Source organism: Equus caballus, chromosome 11, assembly GCF_041296265.1.
Source record: "Equus caballus isolate H_3958 breed thoroughbred chromosome 11, TB-T2T, whole genome shotgun sequence".
NCBI lineage: Eukaryota > Metazoa > Chordata > Mammalia > Perissodactyla > Equidae > Equus > Equus caballus.
Window position 1 is genome coordinate 4,003,882 of NC_091694.1, and position 19,728 is coordinate 4,023,609.

Here is a 19,728-nt window from a genome sequence, read left to right on the forward strand (position 1 = left end):
TCTGTATCTGTGTGCTGCAGAAGGCGGGGTGCCACCCTCTGTAGCTGTGTGTACATGTCTGTGTATGCATACAGCTGTAAGGATGTGTATTCTTGTGTATACACATATGTACATATGTATTCATGGGTTTGTGTGTGTGCGTTCTTACACACACTTTAAAAAGTGGTAGCTGTCTGAAGAAAGACATTTAATTTTCCCCAAAGTAGTCTTCACTCTCTTTGATCTGGATTCTAGATATACTAACACATGTTAGCTTGGTGAGAACTGATCTGTGGCATCTTTGTGACCAGGTTCTCGGTCATGCCTCAGATCTTGCCTTTACCCAGAGGGAGGTGGCAGATGAGAGGAGCCCCTCCTCGCCTGCAGAGTGGGCGCTCGCCAGGGTAGTGTTTTTATGTCCCCTGCTCCCCCTAGGCAGACACGAATGACTAATACAGTGCACTTTAAAAATAAGGAGTCGGGTTTAATTTCTTTGTTTTAATTTTCTTTTCTCCCTCATTTGTATGTTTCCATGATTTTGGCTCTCCTTTTCCTTGCCCCAAACTCCAGGAGGTATGTAATCCCCTCGCCCTGCTCGCGCGCTCTGCCCAGGCCACTGTAACTGCTGCAGCGTTTTCTTCTTTTGTTATTTTTGGTTATTTTGTTTTTTAATTGCTGGTGGTAGTGTTAATGCTGCTTCTAACTTGTTGTACAGTCCCTAGGGAACTGGTCAGGATCAGGGGTTCGGAGCCATTTCCCTGTTTTGCCTTTTAGGAGTAGTACGTAGTGCATCAGACAGCTAGGTACCACATGTGGAATAACTTAAACTTGACTGAATGTGATAATGCAAGAAAACATACTAAGAGTGGGTTTATAAAAGCAGAGAAAGTATTCACTGAATTTTCTCTTGGAATTTTTGGCCAGGCCTAAGCTATATTTGTTGAATTAAAATCGACATCCCTGAATTAATTTCTAAAGTGGAGAAGAGGAGGAGGAGAAGGCAGTTTTGACTTCCCAAAGCCATGTGCTTCTGATGCGCCACAGTCAGAGCGCAAACTAGGACAAGAGTTCAATGGGACAACTTAGGACATTGCCTTTGCATGAAAAAGGGAGATGCTGTTTCCCAAACTCAAAATGATGTTAAGTAAAGTTTTTGAAAAGAAGACAAAACCCCCAAGCCCCTCCTTGAAGTCCTTTGATTTGATTTCCTGGGTGTTAGGGGAGGGCATTGCAACCTCAGCTCTGTTTTTTATGTTTTGTTTTATTTTTCTCCCTCCTCTTTTTCAATGAGTCGTCATTAAATAAACCCCCCAAATTGGCCTCTTAGTTATGTCGTTGGTATCTGCTCTCCATTTGCTGATTTGGGAGAAATAGGCTTTTCCTAGGTGAGGAGCTCCTCAGGTGTCTGCTTTAGCATTACTTGAGCGGAGCTACATGTAAAAAGAACGACCCACACGTTGGCGTTTATGAAAACGTTTTGGGGACTTGTCAGGTGATTCCCTACTCTAGGGGAAGCCTGGCCTTCACATCCAAGGGGTCAGGACTCGTGAGTGTGGGAGGTGGTCCTGTGAGTTCCACAGGGACTGTCCTAGGTGCGCACATTGACCTGTCTGCTTGTGTCATGTCTGCTTTTCTTTCAACATGGCAGTGTTGCCCCGGGACCACAGTGACGCTTCGTGGTCGAGGTCTCTGTAATGCGGCTGATTGTCAGGGGACATAACCAAGCTTTTCTAATCCGGGAGAAGATGTCTCCAGCTTTGCTTTCTTGCCTAGATTTCCTTCCATCTTCCTTTTGGCATCTGACCCCTCTTCTGTGACCCTGAACCCCGAGTGCCTCTGGGTGGCCCTGTGAGGGAGCGCATGGTAGTCATCGTGGGTTGAGGTGTCTTGTGTGCTGAGTCCCGTGTGGGGATGGAGGCCCAGGAGGTGGGAAAGCCGATTTCTCAGCCCCTGAAATGGGGAGCGGTTCCTTTTTACAACAGATTGGCTCCAATTCTAAATATATTCCTTGTCGTCTTTCTCCTCCTTATTTATTTTGATCCTGCCCAGGCTTTCCTGTTTTCCACATGCATGCCTTATTTTCATCCATGTTTTTTCTTAAGTCATGCCTTAGGGCCTTTAGGGGCCAGAGGCACACGCGCATATAAACTGGCAAACCGCCGTAGGGGGGGTCAGCCTTTGCTTGGCTAGTGTAGGGCAGGCGGGCGGGCAGCACGCGCTTGCTCACGGCACACCTCGTTCCGTAACCCAAGGCTGTGCCGCTTAGGACCTTTGCGATGAACGATCCATCACTTTACCCCTCCGAGGTTTCAGGCACCCAAGCAGAGCCATGAAAGGGGCCAGCAGGTCCAAGAGTTTTTTACCAGCTGCCAGGACCTATGCTGACCCTTTATTGCCATAACGTTATTGGCATTACTCCAGCAATCAGCTTCTTTTAGGAAGGCTGGTGTGGGCACGCAGGCATGTCCTGGCAGCTGGAAATACTCCCTGTAAAGCTGTCCGACTCTTTGCTTAGCTGTCTGAGATGAGGGGCAAGGGATAAAGCATGACTAGGGTCACACTGGACTTACACCCCATGGTCCTGTTTATGAAGACGGGAGAAGTGATGTTTTCTGTGGGTTAAATCTTAGCAGAAAGAGCATGTACTGTCCTGGACGGTAGGAAGTATTTGTAAAATGCCGTGCGTATCTTAACACGTGAACGCCTTTGGATAACTTTTGTATGGTTTGTGTTCAGAAAGCTTTCCCTTGACCCAAAGTGAGTAGAGGAAGAGAAAGGTGTGGTTCATGGTCATGACTGAGAGCAGGATGTGGCTTCATTCAAACAGGTCACAGGCGAGTTTTCCCCTTCCTTAGTGTCCATCTCAGCATAACTTCATGACCCAGCGTTTTTGAATTGAGCAGGACTGAGAGAGCCCTACCGGCTCACAGCCCCCATTAGTGCCCGTTTGGCCGTGGCCCCTCGCCCAGCTATTTTTTTTACCAGCTTCTGGAGAGAAGTCCAGAACTGGAAGGCTCCTGAGCGGGCCCTCTGCTTGCCAGTGGGTTCTTCCCTGATACAGGGATTCCACTTCATCTCACCCAGGACGCTGGGGAAATTTTATTTTTAGGACACTGGCCCAGAAGCCTAAAAGCCAGTGTAGAAATTCACTGCAATCAGGAAGGTGGGGTAGAGGGGGCAACCAGGGAATTTGAGCTCCTTGTTCTAGGAAACTGTGGATTCAATTGTGAAGAGAGTCAAATGCCTTGCTTCCTGTTTCCTCCCTCCTGCCCCTCCTGAGGAAACAGCTCCATGCGTGCCCCAGAGGCTGGTTGACCTGGCAGTGTAGCTTGGACCAGGGGGCTGACCCTCTCCCCTCTTCTTGTTTGTTTTCCCATTTCCACCACGCTTCTCTGGCTCCCATCAGATTTGCATTGAGAGTCATCATTGCCCGGGTTCCGCCCAAACCCATGCTCTCATTCTGCTGTCCTGGTTTCATCTCCAGGCTGCCACCTGACTTGCTTGCTCTGCTTGTACCCACAGACTTTCACTCCGTGAAAGGTGCTTCTGTTTTGGCTCTGTGTCTTGTTACTGATGTAAATTTTGCCATGGTCTCAATGTTCCCCTGGTTCCCTGCCCCTTGCTTCCTCCCTCCCCCTCTCTGAGAGCAGAGCTCCATGTGTTACGGAGCCCGCGCCAGCCTGACCGACTCCTGTCGAACATGCATCTCTTTTTGCTCTGCAGGTGGCAGGGTAAAGACTTGGAAAAGACGCTGGTTCATTCTGACTGACAACTGCCTTTACTACTTTGAATATACAACGGTGAGCGCCTGCTGGTTGGCCAGGACAAGGGTGGCCAGGCCTCGAAACAACTCTAATCAAACGTGGTAGGAGGAGGCGGTGGGGAGACAGTCGCATTTATTCTTCGACGTCTTTAGGCATGAGAGGAGAGTTTACGTGAAGTTGGAGAACTGAGACACATCTCAAAATTGGGGTCCTTGAGGGTGATGTGGAGTGTCTTGCCAGAGGAACTGGGGCTCTGAGCCAACATCCAGTTCTATATTGGGACCAGAGATGCCTGGCCAGGAGAAAGCAGTAGAGAGAACATTATGCATGGCATTAGAAATGGTTTTAGAGCCAGGCCGGAAAGAGTGGACTTGGATCAGTTGCCAAGAAAGAGTTTGTGGCCCTATTGGAAGGGAGATGAAGATAATCGTATTTCGGAGGGTTCACATTTTCTAGGGTGGCAGAAATGCTGAAGCATGTGATTCAGAAGAAACAGCCAAGGGGTAAAATATATGATAGAGGAAAAAGAAGTGAAATGAAATGGGAAGAGTTAGAGATTATCTGGAGTTTTAAGAAATTGAAGTTTTCTTAAACTGTGGAAGTTTTGTTGGTTTTTATCCAGTGGGAATGGAATTAGAACTGCAAATATGTGTTAAATCTAAGGTTCTTTTGTAATAAAAGCCTGTGAGAATAAAAATCGTAAAATAAAACCTTTTCTGAAGCCCCCACTAATAGAGCACCCAGACAGCCTCGAGCTGGTGGCTGGCATGTAGACGGGCTCGCCACCTGCGACTCGGTGCTCTCATTTCTGCCATTCTTCTTCGTCACCTGAGAGCACAGCGGGTGTACAGCTGGCGGCGCTGGACTTGTGTCTTGAAAGAAATCAAGGTCACTGAGTTGGGATGCTTTACTTTTGTCCTCCAGCCACGTCTTCACTGAGTGAAAGTCACTGATCTTATGAAAAAATGAGGATTTAGAAGTGTCTTTTGTAATTAATGTAGATGAAGATGGTACTTGAATCAAAAGGAAAGCCCTGGCCATGTTTGTGTAAGACTTCGTAGGAAGCAGGGGACAGGTCCGCGCCTCAGCACTGTGCCGCCTCAGAGTGAAGTGGGTTTCTGTTGTCACCTTCAACACCTCGGGTTCTCCGTCACCGTGGACGTCATATAGATGCAGCTTCTCCCATAGGGAACGCGATTCCTAATGGCATTTGCTTGTAATTCAGTCACTCATCCTGAAGGTGTACTGTTTATTGTGACATCCAGTAATTTTCAGGGGAGTTCTGACCAGCATTTTGTGTGTTACGGGGCTAAACTCACGCCCCGTAAAGTCTGCAGCTGGCTTTGCTTTTCTGTAATTAAAAAACTTTCACATATGAGAGTGATATAGTTCAAATATATAAAACAATAAAAATATAAATTCCTCCTGTTTCACCCCCGAAAGGACCACTGTGAATAGCTTGGGAAATTTCCTTCTGTTTTGTCTCCCCCGCTGCCCCATATTTTACCTTTTTCCTTGAAGACATCTAGACTGATGACATCTTTAAGATTGTCTTTGGGTTTTTCTCGCTGTTCTCTGCATTAAAAGGAAACATGCAGGCATCGAAGCAGTAATGCCCCTCAGTACTGGGAAGTCTCAGTAGTAATGCAGTGGGATTCTAGAATCCTGTGGGCTTCACGATGCTGACCGTGGGGGTGTCACCTGAACCCAGCTCGGCAGCGAGCCTGCGTTCTATTGGGCAGTGGGACCACAGAGAGCTCATTTCTTAAGGGGCAGAGGAGCAGCCTCAGGGTTAAGAGGGTAGGTGGAGACTTCCACACAGAATTACCTAATAAACAGGCAAATCTAGTGGAAACAAGTGGAGCAATAGCAACAAAATAAGAAAAATGGCGGAACTAGTTCAGTAACTTCAACACCAGGTGGCCGGGATGGAGGCAGCAGCCTGGAGCCCAGTGGAAGGACCCTTTGCCACGTGGCCCTGGGGCACTAATGTGCCCTAGCCACCTCCTCAGGGCCCTGAGTCTGAGAGAAGCAAACTGAGTAGGAATTCTTCCCCTTTTCCTCTTCTGATAGAGGAGCAGTAAGGTCTGCTGCTGGGTAGAAATCAGTGAAATGGGGAAGTGTGAAAACAAGCCTCACTTTCTGTAGCACAGGCAGAGACTCCAGACTGTTGTCCCAGAGGGTGTGCCCGTGAGCATCACGTCCCTCCCCAAATAGGAGGAACGACCCTGACGTTGGACATTAGCAATCCCAGAGGAGAGTCAGCTCGGGGTGTTAGATGTGAGCTCTCCCTCCAGCCTCCATTCTCTCATGAGACTGTAGAAGTGGCTGCAAGATGCCTGGCCCTCTGGAACTTTCTGAGTTGAAACAAATGAGAAGCAAAACTATGTATGTAGAATATAACCATATAATTGTAGAATTGTAACTTAATTATTAACAAATGAGTTAAAACTTTAAGGAGTGGAAGAGATTAGCTAAAAGTAGAATCACATTCATAGAGGAAAGGCTGAGAGAGATTGTATCTGAGAGACAAGTTTAAAGACAATTAGAGAAAAGCTCACAGATGTGGAGGGCAGATAAAGGTGATCCCAACGCCAGAATAACTGGTACCTGCAAATTCGAAGATAGGCCGCGTTATGAGATTGTTTCCTTGAAGAGGAGAGGAAAGCTGGCCCTGCAGACGGAGAGTGTGCAGGGAGTCTCAGCAACGTTTGCCCTGGAGCCAGCTGGGGATGACGGGGTGGCAGGGGTGGGGTATCGGGTCTGTTCTGGACGTAAGTTTAGTGCCTTTTTAGATCCTGTGGCGTTGTCAGCCAGGCAGTGTCTCTTTGAGGGTCCTACAGGCTGACTAGGGGAGGATATAGGGCTGGAGATAATGAATAGTAAAGACATGCAACCCTGCTATGGTCCCAGGCCTTGGGGCGCAGAGCTGGGCACCTAGGGCAAGACTGGGGCTTTCTCGGGTTGCTGATGCCGGGACTGAGTCTTAAACGACGAGTAGGGGAGCCAGGCGAAGAAGCAGGGTAGTTTCCTGCGTGAAGGGCTCACACGTTCCCTCCTGGACGAGGCCCCTCGGAGCTCTGCCAAGCACACGCCTTCAGGGCATCTCTTGAAGCTCCCTGGGCACTCTCCTTGCCAAAGGCTTTTGGTTAGAGGGATTCATATGTGTTATATTGACAACACCTATATGGTTCTTGACCTTATTCTTGTTTTAGACCACAAGGTGTGGGCCCTAGAGCCAGTTTGTAAACTTATGTCCTGGGAGAAGGCGGGAGAGCCAGGGTGAGGAATGTAACAGGATGCGTGTTTGCAAACTGAGCAACGAAGGGTCAACGACATCTTTCTCTTTCCAACTCTTCTGCAGGATAAGGAGCCCCGTGGGATTATCCCTCTAGAGAATCTGAGTATCCGGGAGGTGGAGGATTCCAAAAAACCCGTGAGTATTTTTGGTGAGATGTTTTGGGGGCACAGAAGGGATGGATGTAGTAGCAGTTCTTTGAAATAGAATGAAATTGCGAAAGTTTACTTAAAAAGGAAAAAAAACCCAGAGACATACTATCAGGCCTTTAATTTAGCCTAACTTTTTATCTTTACTGTTCAAGCCAAAAATGAGATTCTAAACAACCTCTTTCATTCTGTGCAGCTGCTTTAGTTTGCTTACTTAACGTTGTATGAGGCGTAGCGCTGTCCCTCCTTAGAAGGGAACAGCACGCACTCTCGACCGGGCTGCTGGTTCTCTGAGCTCTGGAGACCTTGTGAATATTGGTGCTTTGTTTTGGAATATCATGATGTTGCTAGCTTGGCTTTGAAGGGATTAAGTACCCTACACATCTCTCCATATTTTCTGTGTATTAGGAGTAGAGCTAACATATATCTGGTTGATACCTTTGCTAAGAACGCCTATTTATACACAGTTTACATTCTCCAGAATTCTACTTCTAGGATCCTCTTTTCCACAGGAAAATCTCTATTGCCTATATTTTATGAAGGTCAGAATAAAGAGTCTTTGGGAAATAAATTAACACTTTTTCTTGGTCAGCAGCTTTCTCAGACCTCTGTCACTGTCTCCCTCTTTTTGATTCTCAGAACTGCTTTGAGCTTTATATCCCTGACAATAAAGACCAAGTCATTAAGGCTTGTAAGACCGAGGCCGACGGGCGCGTGGTGGAGGGGAACCACACTGTGTACCGGATTTCAGCCCCCACACCTGAGGAGAAGGAAGAGTGGATGAAATGCATCAAGTAGGTGGCGTCTGAAAGACAGGAGATGTGCTCTGACCTGGGGGGACTCACCTCTCAGATCCTGACTGCGCCAACTGTTACACGTGCGGCCCGTCCTGGCCTTCTCGCGTTGTGTTCGGGGAGTAGTGTGATTGTGACTCCCAGATGACTCAGTGAATCTTTGGATTCTTGACCATTAGAGCATTTTTAAGAGAGTGCCCCATTCTCTGTGTCCCGGGGCACCTCATAGACCCGAAGAGGGAATGGGGAGCGAGTTTAATGGGCACAGGTGCCTTTTGCTGAGCTGGTCTTTTCATGCCTTAGAAATAGGTCTCGTTTCTGTGGTGGCAGCTCGGTGGAGATAGTAATCATAATGTTCTGTAATTTCTTTGTCCTGTGAGACACTGGGGTCCCATTTACAGATGAGGAAACTGAGGCCAATAGAGGTTAACTAATTTTCCCAAAGCCACGTGGGCATGATCCAGGGTCCTGAAATGGAGCGCCCCCTTGCCGCTGTGCTGTGAGGAAGCTGAGGGTCAGGAGGAGGGCAGAGATTTCTCAGGGTTCCGCAAGGTGAACGGAGCTGTGGGTCCAGGGCTTGGCTCCTGGTTCTCGCTCTGCCTGCTTTGCCACGCCGCACACTGTGAGCTCTGTTACGGGTGGAGGTGTCCTGATGCGGCCAGTCTTCCTCCTCGTTCCTCCCTGGAACTTCTGTGCGGCCTGTCCAGATTGCTATCACGCCCCCGTCTGTGTCATCACCGCCCGTCTCCGTGGTGCTTCCTCCTGAGAGCGCATCCTAGCTCTCCCCACTGGGCGCTTCGTCTGTCAGATGTCACCCAGCTGTTTCCTTAGGGAGCTTTCCTGGAGACCAGGGAGGCCCCGCAAGTCCTTGCGTTGTCCCATGTGGTGGGTGTTCTCCCACCCAGGCCGCAGCCCACTCCTGGGGGTTGAGAATTCTCCAGTTTTTGTTTTGTTTTTTGGTCTCTCTTCTAAGACCAGTGTAGTGCTGAAGCCAGGGTTAACTAGTGAGTCAACGACTGAAGATGGAGATGATGGGATGATGGGGGAAGGGACCGATCATTCATTCCCACAAAAGTAATCTCTGGAAGTCATGCAATGAAAAGAGAGGGGAACCAGATGGGAGGGCGTGGGTTTGGAGTCCGGTCCCCCTGTGCTGTGTTCTCGCTCTGACTCGCGGTACATTGCCTGCCTTCCTCCCAGAGCCTCAGCTTTCTCCTAGCATGGCAGGCAGGGTGGGGCTCCCTGGTGGCTCTCAGGGACGTTGCCTGCCCTCTGTGGGATGGAGGTAACCCCTAACCCACGAGGCTGTTTGAGGGTTGAGAGTGTGCATGTTCACACGCCTCCCGGCCTCTGGTGGCCCCTGGGCTGACGGCCATTCCTGGAAGTGTGGTGTCGGCAGGGACCCCACTGTCCTTCTATCCAGGGCATGAGGCGCTCCGTTTTTCTGGAGTCGTGATCAATATCAGAGGCCCGCTCCACCGGACACTGGCCCTGAGGCCTGGGCAGGGAGAGCCAGTGCTGGGGATCCCGTCCCACAGAGTGCGCATCACCTGTGCATCCTGTACCGTTTTTCACCATATGTTTTTAAATATTTGACTGTTTAGCCTGTATGAAATTTTTTCTTTGCCTTTGGTTTGAAATAAAAGATGGAACTTTATTCCCCCAAGTGAATAGCGGATTGTGCTGGTACCATTTGTTGATTAATCCATTTCCCCCACCAATCTGAGGTCCCCTCTTTAGTTTGTACCAAATTCCTGCTTGCGCCTAGGACGTCGTGGGTGCGTCGTGTCTCCAGGCGGGAGTGCTGTGCCGCAGTAGCCTCTAGAGTGTCAGAGCGTGTTCTCGTGCCGCGTGCGAGCCTGCCCCACTGCTTGTTCTTTCAGAAAGGTTTTGTCTGCTCTTCTACCTGTTGTCTTCCATATAGTTTGTACTTGTAGCCAGAAAAAATTCAGCATTCTTTGAAGTCACGTTTGTATCATTCAGTCCTTTGGTTGAGGTGAGCGCAGAGGCCTCCTCGTGGGGTGGCTCGGTCCCTGTGGTCTGCCCCAGAGCTGGCCGCGTCTCCCCTGCAGGGTTTGCAGATAGCAGTCGAGCACTGTACGGCACTGTCTCCTCACTCCTCGCCACACCCCTGTGCAGGACAGGAATGGCAGGATTGTTGTGCTTATTGTGCAGAAGAGGACACTGAGGCACAGCAAGCCGAATTAAATTGTCTAGCACCACAGAGGTGGTGCTGCCCTTCAGACCCGAGCGTTCTGACTCAAGAAGCTGCGCTCCTGACCCCCTGCAGTGCTCAGCTCCAGCCGTCCTTTGCTCTAGATGCTTCTCCCCGCAGAGACGGTGGAGGCGAACGGTGCCGGAAGAGGGGTCTGATGGAATGCAAGCATCTTCACAATGTTGCTGGAAAGGTTTTGCAGAAGGTCAAGTGCAGGACACGTCTTTCTCTCACTAGTGCTCTTCCTAGGAGTCTCCAGCCACCCAAGTTCCTAGTGTCACTGGCACATGATTGTCACAAGCATCTGGTTCAAGAGAGTGCGGTCTCTGTGCAGACCGAACTGCAGCCTCACAGTAACGGCGCCCATGGACCGAGAGCTGCCGTTTGCCAGGCGCTGGGATGTGCACTCAGTACGGGTATCTCTCCTCCCAGCCTCCCAGGACCCGGCGGGGGGTGGTACCTCCAGTTAACCTGTGAGGATGTGAGTTAAGAAGGAGCACACCGTGCGTGCGGAGCCTGGGATGGGGCCTGGGTCTGTCTGAGTCCAGCCTCTGCTCTTCACTGTTTCTTGGACCACGTTCACGTGGACGGGAAATGTCACAGAGCGTCCCTCAGGGGAGTGGCCCAGCCAGGGAGCTGAGGCAGAGTCACCCTGTGCCCCGAAGACGAAAGCAGTGCTTCACCTGCTGGGATTCCCTCATAACCACTCTGCGTGGCCGGACTCTTTGTGGCGAAGTCCCCTCAGGATGCATTCTGGGCACTGACAGGTTCTAGTTTCCCTGCAGAGCTGTGGAGACACTTGTCATGGATGCACCCTCTCTGACCTCTCGGGAGCTGTCACTTACCTGGTTGGGTGCAGAGCCAGCAGCCACTGGGCTCGTGAGTGGCGTGGGGACCAGGCAGCACCCAGAGTCCTGCTCCTCTGGGGCGCACACTGAGCCTTAGGACTTTGCATCGCAGCTCACTTGGACTTTGAGAATGACAAACATAGAGGGGCGTGAGGCCTGCTGTCACTGTCTTGTGCTGGTCTCCGGGGCCAGCGCAAGAGCCTGCCCAGCCTCCCTCCCCACCAGGCTGTGGACACAGCAGCCTGGCCGGCTGCTCACTGCGGCCCCAGAAACAGCACTGATTGCCCGGTTAGGGCTCTTAGTTATTGTGCTAGTGCACGTGGGGACTCAGAAGTTGCAGGGTGCGGACTGTGGCCGCCATCTAAACACACCATGCTCCAGATGCTTCCGTGTGACACATGGGTTGTGTGGTGCTCACTGCGCCAGACAAATGCCAACCATCATCGTGGGACTAAAGTACTACATTTGTTTTTCTGAGTTAGAGTACAACTAAACTTAGATTGATTATTACGTTGAAACAGGCAGTAAACATCCCCAAATTATCTTGTCACGTGTACCATGTGCCTCTCTCAAAGCTCATCCCTTAAGCCGTCATGTGGGCACAGTGAAGGTTGATGGCACTGACTTGGTGAGCGGGGCCGGGGGCACAGGTTCCATTGGGAAGACCCTGTCTGGGCCTGTCTCTTCTGGTCCATCCCTCAGTCTCTTGTGTTCTCCCCTTTTCTGTGTTCCAGAGCAGCCATCAGCAGGGACCCTTTCTATGAGATGCTGGCAGCGCGGAAGAAGAAGGTCTCCTCCACGAAAAGACACTGAGTCTGCACAGTGAGCGGAGCCGGCGTGCAAGGCGCGTGAAGCCCCAGGTTCTTCCTCCGGCCCCTCCCACAGACGGGAGAGGGCTGCTGAGCAGGAGCGTCTTCTTGCTGGGCATCGCCCTGATTCCTAGAGACTAGCTTCAGCTTTTGCTTTTTATTTTTAAGTGGGAGAAGGGTAGGCAGTTACCACTGGGGAAGAGGGACCTGGTGCCTGTCAAGCATGGGTTCTGAGCCTCTCTCTAGAAAGAACAGAGCTCCTGTCAGCAAAGCAGCCTCCTTGGGAGTCTCTCCGCTCACTAGGTCTGATAGCAGAGCTCGGAGCCGACTGTTTACCTCTCGGTTATTTCCCTGTGAAGACGCCTTCAACCCTGCACCATAAGTACATGTATTGACATATTATTCTATGTTAAGAAAAAAGGTGGAATGGAAGAAGCCACATACTATAAAGATATATTTTTGTTTTTTAGAAAAGAAAAAGATAAAGTAGAGCTGTTCTGATGCATTCTGCCCAGTCTGATTTGGGAGGCTTCTCCTGGAGAAGCGGCTCCCTGAGTATCTGCTAGGGGGTGTCAGCCCTGGGCCCAGGGCACGGCAGACCCACCTCTCCTGCCTGTCTGGAAGCTGGTGGGAGCGGGCGAAAGGGGTGGAGAGGGGCTGGGGAGGCAGCAGGTGCCTGAGGACTCAGGACTGGGCAGAGTCCGACGCTGGGATCTGCGGTGCTGCGGCTGCTCCAGCTGATGCTTTTCCATTCCAAGTGCCTGGGGGGCCTCGAGGGGAGGAGAGAATCGCCTGGACGCTCACATTGTTTTTCTCTTTCAGAATTCGTTCTTGTTGGGCTTTAAAATAGAAAGTCAGCATTTTTCCTTGAGCTAAATACCTAATAACCAAAACTGTGAGGAAGGTAATCCCAGCAGAGGTTCCGGGATGACCTACCTATCTCTTATTTGGTTTTTCTTCCTCCTCCCACAAAACGCCACTCCTCGTTTTAGAGGATGGGGTAGGTCTTACCGGATCACCTTAGGGCTTCAGCTTTTTCTGCCTCAAAACTGGCCCTTGCCTGGGCCACTCTCGATGCATTTGTGGTGGGCGCACTGGGGGGAAGTGGGCCGTTACCTGCTGGCAGGGGGCAGGTGGAGCGAGAGGGTGAGAAGGCTGGCCTCTTGTATCGCTGTTTTTTCCCTTAAGATGTGTGTGAGTTGGCCTTGCCCCTCCTAATTTATGGTGTGAAAGGAGCCGTGAAATGCAGCGTTCTCCTGCCATTCTCTCAGGGACTCTCAGGGGCAGCTCCTGCCGCTCATCCAGGGCCCAGCGTGCCAGTCCAGGCAGAGCAGGGGGCTGGCCGGGCTATCTTGGTGCGGCCCCTCCAAATTGCCCAGGACCAGGCAGTGCAGAGCGCTGTTTCACACAAGAAGGCCGAGAGCCGTCGGTCTCCCCCAGGCAGCATGACCCCAGCTCCTCTGACACCTTTAGGGCAGGCTCGCATCTCTGGAAATAGCTTTTGTGAAAGGGAGTGGTGGGAGGAGTGTTGGGGTCTTCCTGGGGTCCCCCCTTTGTGTAGGTCCTCCCTGGAGTGGCTTCAGGCGTGTTTATGCCGGAGCTCGTGAGGGTGGTGGAAGAGGGTCCAGGCAAACCTGAAGCTTCTGGGTGGAGAACCAGGTGGTGCCAGCCGCAGTCCAGGCCGTCTCGGGCCGTGCTGGAGCCCCTCCGGCCGGCCGAGTCCCTGCGCTGGTTCTCATGGATATTACCTAGACGGAGAGGCCCTGGGTCAGTATTAGTCTATTTATCAGAGGTGTAAATACTCCATGTATAGTTTTTCTCCTTTTAGATTATTTTGTATTTGTTTAAAAAATTTTGTCAAAATATAAAATATAAAGAAATGACTGAAAGTTGTTGACAGGGTTTTTAAAAAACTATAATTATTATTACAATTGTTTTTTGGTTTTTTTTGCATTGTAAACTAGCGCCAAGGAACTGCAGCAAATAAACTCCAACTCTGCCCAAACCATCTCTGTTGTCACTGGCGTTCTCTCGCTCCGCGGGCTGCGCTCCGCGTGGGAAGGTCGTGCTCGTCACGTGTGCCCGTGCAGGAGGACGTATCGCTTTACCCTCTCCTCTGAAGTCCAGCGATAGTAGAAATTGGAAGTGGGGAGGAGCGTTCTGTCTTCTACTAAGGAGAGCAGAGCAAGAAAGACAATTAGCTGACTCATTGCTCCCTTTTTTGAAGAAGAAACAAATGTCAGACATCTTGATTAAGATCAAGAAATGTGCCTTCAGCTGACAGAATGCATTTTCATTATTGTTTCAGTTTCCAGATGTGCCTGCAATGCCAGGGAGCAGTCACAGTGAGATAGAACTCAAAAGCAGAGCAGACGCTCAGTGTGGTGTCACAGAATAGAGGGAGACAGAGGAGTCCTGGCCTCTCCCCATCAGCTGGCGGTCCTTTCACCAACTGCTGAGTGTCTTTCCTACCAACAGCAGCAAGTTCCCATTTTGCCTTTTTCTTCAGGCCCCCAGCTCTACCCCTTTTGTCCCTCCGGTGACCTCTCCACTTTGCTGAGAAGAGAGACCGTTAGATGGGAAGGACAGCTTTCCTCCCTTCCGATGCCAAACTTAACTCTCTTATTCCTTTGTTGTTTCCTCCCATCTCTGGCAGAAGTGACCTCCTTCCTTCTGTCTGCTTGCCCAGGATCTCTCTCTGTTGATTATCCCCTCTCTTGTGCATATCCTTACATCTCCTTCCCCACTGATTCCTTTCCCTCAAACGACAAAAATGTCCAAGTCTTTCATTTGAAAAACAACAACTCTCTAAGCTCAGGAAGAAGGCAAGGATGTCTGTTCTTACCACTTGTATTGAGCATTGTACTGAAGGGCTAGCCAGGGCAATCAGGCGAGGAAAAGAAGTAAACAACATCCAGATAGGAAACGAAGAAGTAAAACTAACTTATTTGCAGATGACATTACCTTGTATGTAGAAAATCCTACGGCACCTACAAAAAAACCTATTAGAGCTGATAAATGAATTCAGGGTTGCAGGATATAAGATTGATATACAAAACTCAGTTTTTTCAATACACTAGCAATGAACAACCCAAAAGTGAAATTAAGAAAACAGTTTCATTGATAATAGCATCAAAAAGAATAAGATACTTAGGAATAAATTTTAAAGTGCAAGATATACTCAGGAAACTATAAAACATCATTGAAAGAAATTAAAGAAGACCTAATAAATGGAAAGATCCAGTATTCATGAATTAGAAGACCTAATATTGTTAAGATGACCATACTCCCTAAGTTGATCTACCGATTCAACACAGGCCCTGTCAAAATCCCAGCTGGCTTTTTTGCAGAAATGGAAGAGCCCAGCCTAAAATCCATATGGAAATGGAAGGGACCAAGAACAGCCAAAACCATCTTGAAAAAGAGCAAGGTTGCAGGACTCACGCTTTCTGATGTCGAAACTCAGCACAGCCAAGACTGAGTGCTGCTGGCGTGAAGATGGACTCACAGGTCAATGGAATAGAATTGAGAGCCCAGAAATCAACTCACCTTTGTGGACAGTTGATTTCAGACAAGAGTGCCACAATTCAGTGGGAAAGAATAGTCTTTCGACAAATGGTATTGGTAGAAATGAACATCCACTTTCAAGAGAATGAAGTTAGACCCTTGCCTCACATCATCTACAAAAACTAATACAGATCAAAGACCTAAATATTAAAGAGCTAAGGCAATAAAAATCTAGAGTAGGGCACTGGCATGGTGGCACAGCGGTTAAATGTGCATGTTCCACTCCAGCAGCCAGGGGTTCGCTGGTTCACATCCTGGATGTGGACATGGCACCTCTTGGCAAGCCGTGCTGTGGTAGGCATCCCACATATAAAGTAGAGGAAGATGGGCACGGATGTGAGCTCAGGGCCAGTCTTCCTCAGAAAAAAGAGGAGGATTGGCTGATGTTAGCTCAGGGCTAATCTTCCTCAAAAAAAAAAAAAAATCTAGAAAAAACATATAAATCTTCATGACCTTGGATCAGGCAGTGTTTTTTTAGATATGAAACCAAACCATAGCAACCAAAACAAAGGTGACTTGGACTTCGTCAAAATTAAACATGTTTGTCCTTCAAAGGATACTATCAGGAAAGTGAAAAGACAGCCCACAGAATAAGAGACAATATTGCAAATCATAGATAAGAGTCTAGTATACAGAATACATGAAGAACTCTTTGAACTTAACAATAAAAAGACAAATAACTCAATCAAAAATTGGGCAAAGATTTTGAGTAGATAGTTCTCCAGAAAAGATATACAAATGGCCAATATGCACATGAAAAGATGCTCAAAATCATTAGTCATCAGGAAAGTGCAAATCAAAACCACAATGAGATACCACTTCACCCCCACTTGGATGACTATTAATCAAAAAGACAGACGATTCCAAGTGTTAGCAAGGATGTGGAGAATTTGGAACCCTTGTAAGCTGAAGGTACTGCGAAATGGTGCAGTTGCTGTGGAAACCAGTTTGGCAGCTCATCAGAAAGTTAAATGCAGATTTACTGTATGACCAAGCAATTCCATTCCAAGGTATATACCCAAGAGAATGGAAAACACATGTCCACCAAAAACTTGCACCTGAATGTTTATAGCAGCATAATTCATTAACAGCCAAAAGGTGGAAACAACCCAAATATCCATCAACTGATGAATGGATAAACTTTAATATGTCCATACAATGGGATATTATGCAGCCATAAGCAGGAATGAAGTACAGATTCATGCTACAACATGGCTGAATCTTGAAAACATTATGCTAAGTGAAAGATGCCAGACACAAAAGTCTACATTTTGTATGATTCTATTTATATGAGCTATCTTAAAAAGGCAAATCTGTGGAGACAGAAAGTAGATTGGTGGTTGTTAGAGGCTGGAGATGTTGGGGGAGGATAGGGAGTGACTGCTCATGGGTACAGGTTTTCTTTTTGGGGTGTTGAAAATATCCTGGAGTTAGTGGTGATGGTTGCACAACATTGTGAATGTACTAGAACCACTGAATTTTACACTTTTAAAAGGTGAATTCTGTGGTAAAATGAATCATGTCTCAATTTTAAAACACCACCAATGAACAAATACCATCACTTCCAATGGTTTCCCTGGTTCTGAAAGTGTGGTTTCCAGATCGGCATCTTCAGCAGCATCTGGGAATGTGTTAGAAATGCAAAGTGTCAGACCCCAGCCCCACCAACTGAATTAGAATCCCTTGTACTGGGGCCCAACGTGGTTTAGAGAATTCTCCCGGTGTTCTGATGTGCACTGATGTGGGAGAGCCGTTGCCTTAAATGCTCTCCCGCTCCTTTCCCTCCTGTTCACTGCTAGGCTTTTATGTGTATATAAAACTTTATTGAGTATAATTACATACCATACAATTCATCCATTTAAAGTGCACATTAAATGAAACTGTGGGCTGGTTCTCTGAAAAGATTAACAAAATTGACGAACCTTTAGACTCACCAAGAAAAAAGAAGGCTCAAGATCAGAAATGAAAAAGGAGAAATTACAATGGATGCCACAGAAATGCAAAGGATTATAAGAATATTATGAAAATCTATACACCAACAAATTGGAAACCTATAAGAAATGGATAAATTCTTGGAATTATACAACCTTCCAAACCTGAATCAAGGTTGGATTCAGATTCCAAATGTGAATCAAGAAGAAATAGAGAATCTGAATAGACTGATCACAGTAAGGAGATCAAAACAGTAATCAAAACCCTCCCCAAAAACAAAAGTCCAGGACCAGATGGCTTCCCCAGTGAATTCTACCAAACGTTCAAAGAAGATTTAATACCTATCCTTCTCAGACTCTTCCAGAAAGTTGAAGAGGAGGGGACACTTCCTAACTCCTATGAGCTCAATATTATCCTGATACCAAAACCAGACAAGGAACAACACTAAAAAAGAAAATTACAGGCCAGTGTCTCTGATGAACATAGATGCAAAAATCCTCAAGAAAATATTAGCAAATTGAATATGGCAATACAGTAAAAGGATGATACACCACAATCAAGTGAGATTTATTCCAGGGATGCAAGGATGGTTCAACACCTGTAAATCAATCAATGTGATATACCACATTAACCAAGTGAAGAATCTCAACAGATGCAGAGAAATCATTTGACAAGACACAGCATCTGTTTATGATAAAAACTCTCAATAAAATGGGTATCGAAGGAAAGTACCTCAGCATAATAAGGACCATATATGAAAAACCCACAGCTAACATCATACTCAGTGGTGAAAAACTTAAAGCTGTCCCTTTAAGAACAGAAATAAGACAAGGTTGCCCACTTTTGTGACTCTTATTTATCATAGTACTGGAAGTCCCAGCTGGAGCAATGAGACAAGAAAAAGAAATAAGAGGAATCCAAATTGGAAAGGAAGAAGTCAAACATTATTTGCAGATGACATGATTTTATATATAGAAAACCCTAAAGAATCTGCCAAAAAACTATTATAAATAATAAACTAATACAGTAAAGTTGCAGGGTACAAAATCAACGTACAAAAATCAGTTGTGTTTCTATACACTAAAAACGAAATAGCATAAAGAGAAATCAAGAATACAATCCCATTTTAAATTGCAACAAGAAGAATAAAATACCTAGAAATAAATTTAACCAAGGAAGTGAAGGACCTGTACACTGAAAACTATAAAACGTTGTTGAAAGAAATCAAAGAAGACACAAAGAAATGGAAAGATATGCTGTGCTCATGGAGTGGAAGAATTAACATACTTAAAATGTCCATACTTCCTAAAGCAATCTACATATTCAGTGCAATTCCTATCAAAATCCCAGTGACATTTTTCACAAAACAGAATAAAGAATCCTAAAATTTGTATGGAAGAACAAAAGACCATGAATAGCCAAAGCAATCCTGAGAAAAAAGAACAAAGCTGGAGATGTCACGCTCCCTGAATTCAAAATATGCTGCATAGCTATAGTAGTCAAAACAGCATGGTACTGGCAGAAGAATAGACACACAGATCAATGGAACAGAATCGAGAGCCCAGAAATAAACCCACAAATCTGTGGACAGCTAATTTTCAACAAGGGAGCCAAGAACATACAATGGAGAAATGAAAGTCTCTTCAATAAATGGTGTTGGGGAAACTGGACAGCCACAGGCAAAAGAATGAAAGACTGTTATCTTACACCATACACAAAAATTAACTTAAAATGGATTAAAGACTTGAATGTAATCCCTGAAACCGTAAGACTCCTAGAGGAAAAGACCTAGGCAGTACACTCTTTGACATTGGTCTCAGCAGCATCTTTTTGAATATTGTGTCTCCTCAGACAAGGGAAACAAAAACTAAACAAATGAGACTCATCAAACTAAAGAGCTTTTGCATAGTGAAGGAAACCAACAAAATGAAAAGAGAACCTAATAATTGGGAGAAGATATTTGCAAACCATAAATCTGATAAGGGGTTAATATCCAAAAAATATAAAGAACTCACACATTTCAACAACAGCAAAAAAACTGATCAAAAAATGGGCAGAGGATATGAACAGATGTTTTTCCAAAGAAGATATACAGATGGCCAACGGGCACAGGAAAAGATGTTCGACATCACTAATAATTAAGGAAACGCAAATCAAAACTACAATGAGATGTCACCTCATGTCTGTCAGAATGGCTATCACTAAAAAGACCAAAAAAAAGTGTTGGAGAGGATGTGGAGAAAAGGGAACACTTATACACTGCTGATGTGAATGCAAACTGGTGCAGCCACCATGGAAAACAGTATGAAAATTCCTCAAAAAAAAAAAAAAAAAATAGGGGCTGGCTCCGTGGCCGAGTGGTTAAGTTCGCGC

The 19,728-nt window shown here is 47.1% G+C and overlaps 1 protein-coding gene across 19 annotated transcripts in view; it reads left to right on the plus strand.

Moving 5' to 3' along the window:
- CYTH1 (cytohesin 1) overlaps positions 1–13,864 on the plus strand; it is an 82,728-nt gene extending 68,864 nt beyond the window's left edge. For 12 of the 19 annotated variants that reach the window (XM_070226827.1, XM_070226829.1, XM_014738256.2 and 9 more), the window contains exons 10-13: positions 3,703–3,779; positions 7,108–7,179; positions 7,830–7,984; positions 11,782–13,864. In XM_070226827.1, coding sequence (XP_070082928.1) covers positions 3,703–3,779; positions 7,108–7,179; positions 7,830–7,984; positions 11,782–11,860 — 383 coding nt within the window. In that variant the 3' untranslated portion in view covers positions 11,861–13,864. Of the gene's footprint in view, positions 1–3,700; positions 3,780–7,107; positions 7,180–7,829; positions 7,985–11,781 lie in introns of all 19 variants that reach the window. The other 7 variants (XM_070226838.1, XM_070226826.1, XM_070226835.1 and 4 more) reach the window with 1 other exon arrangement.
- The last annotated feature ends 5,864 nt before the right edge of the window (positions 13,865–19,728 follow it).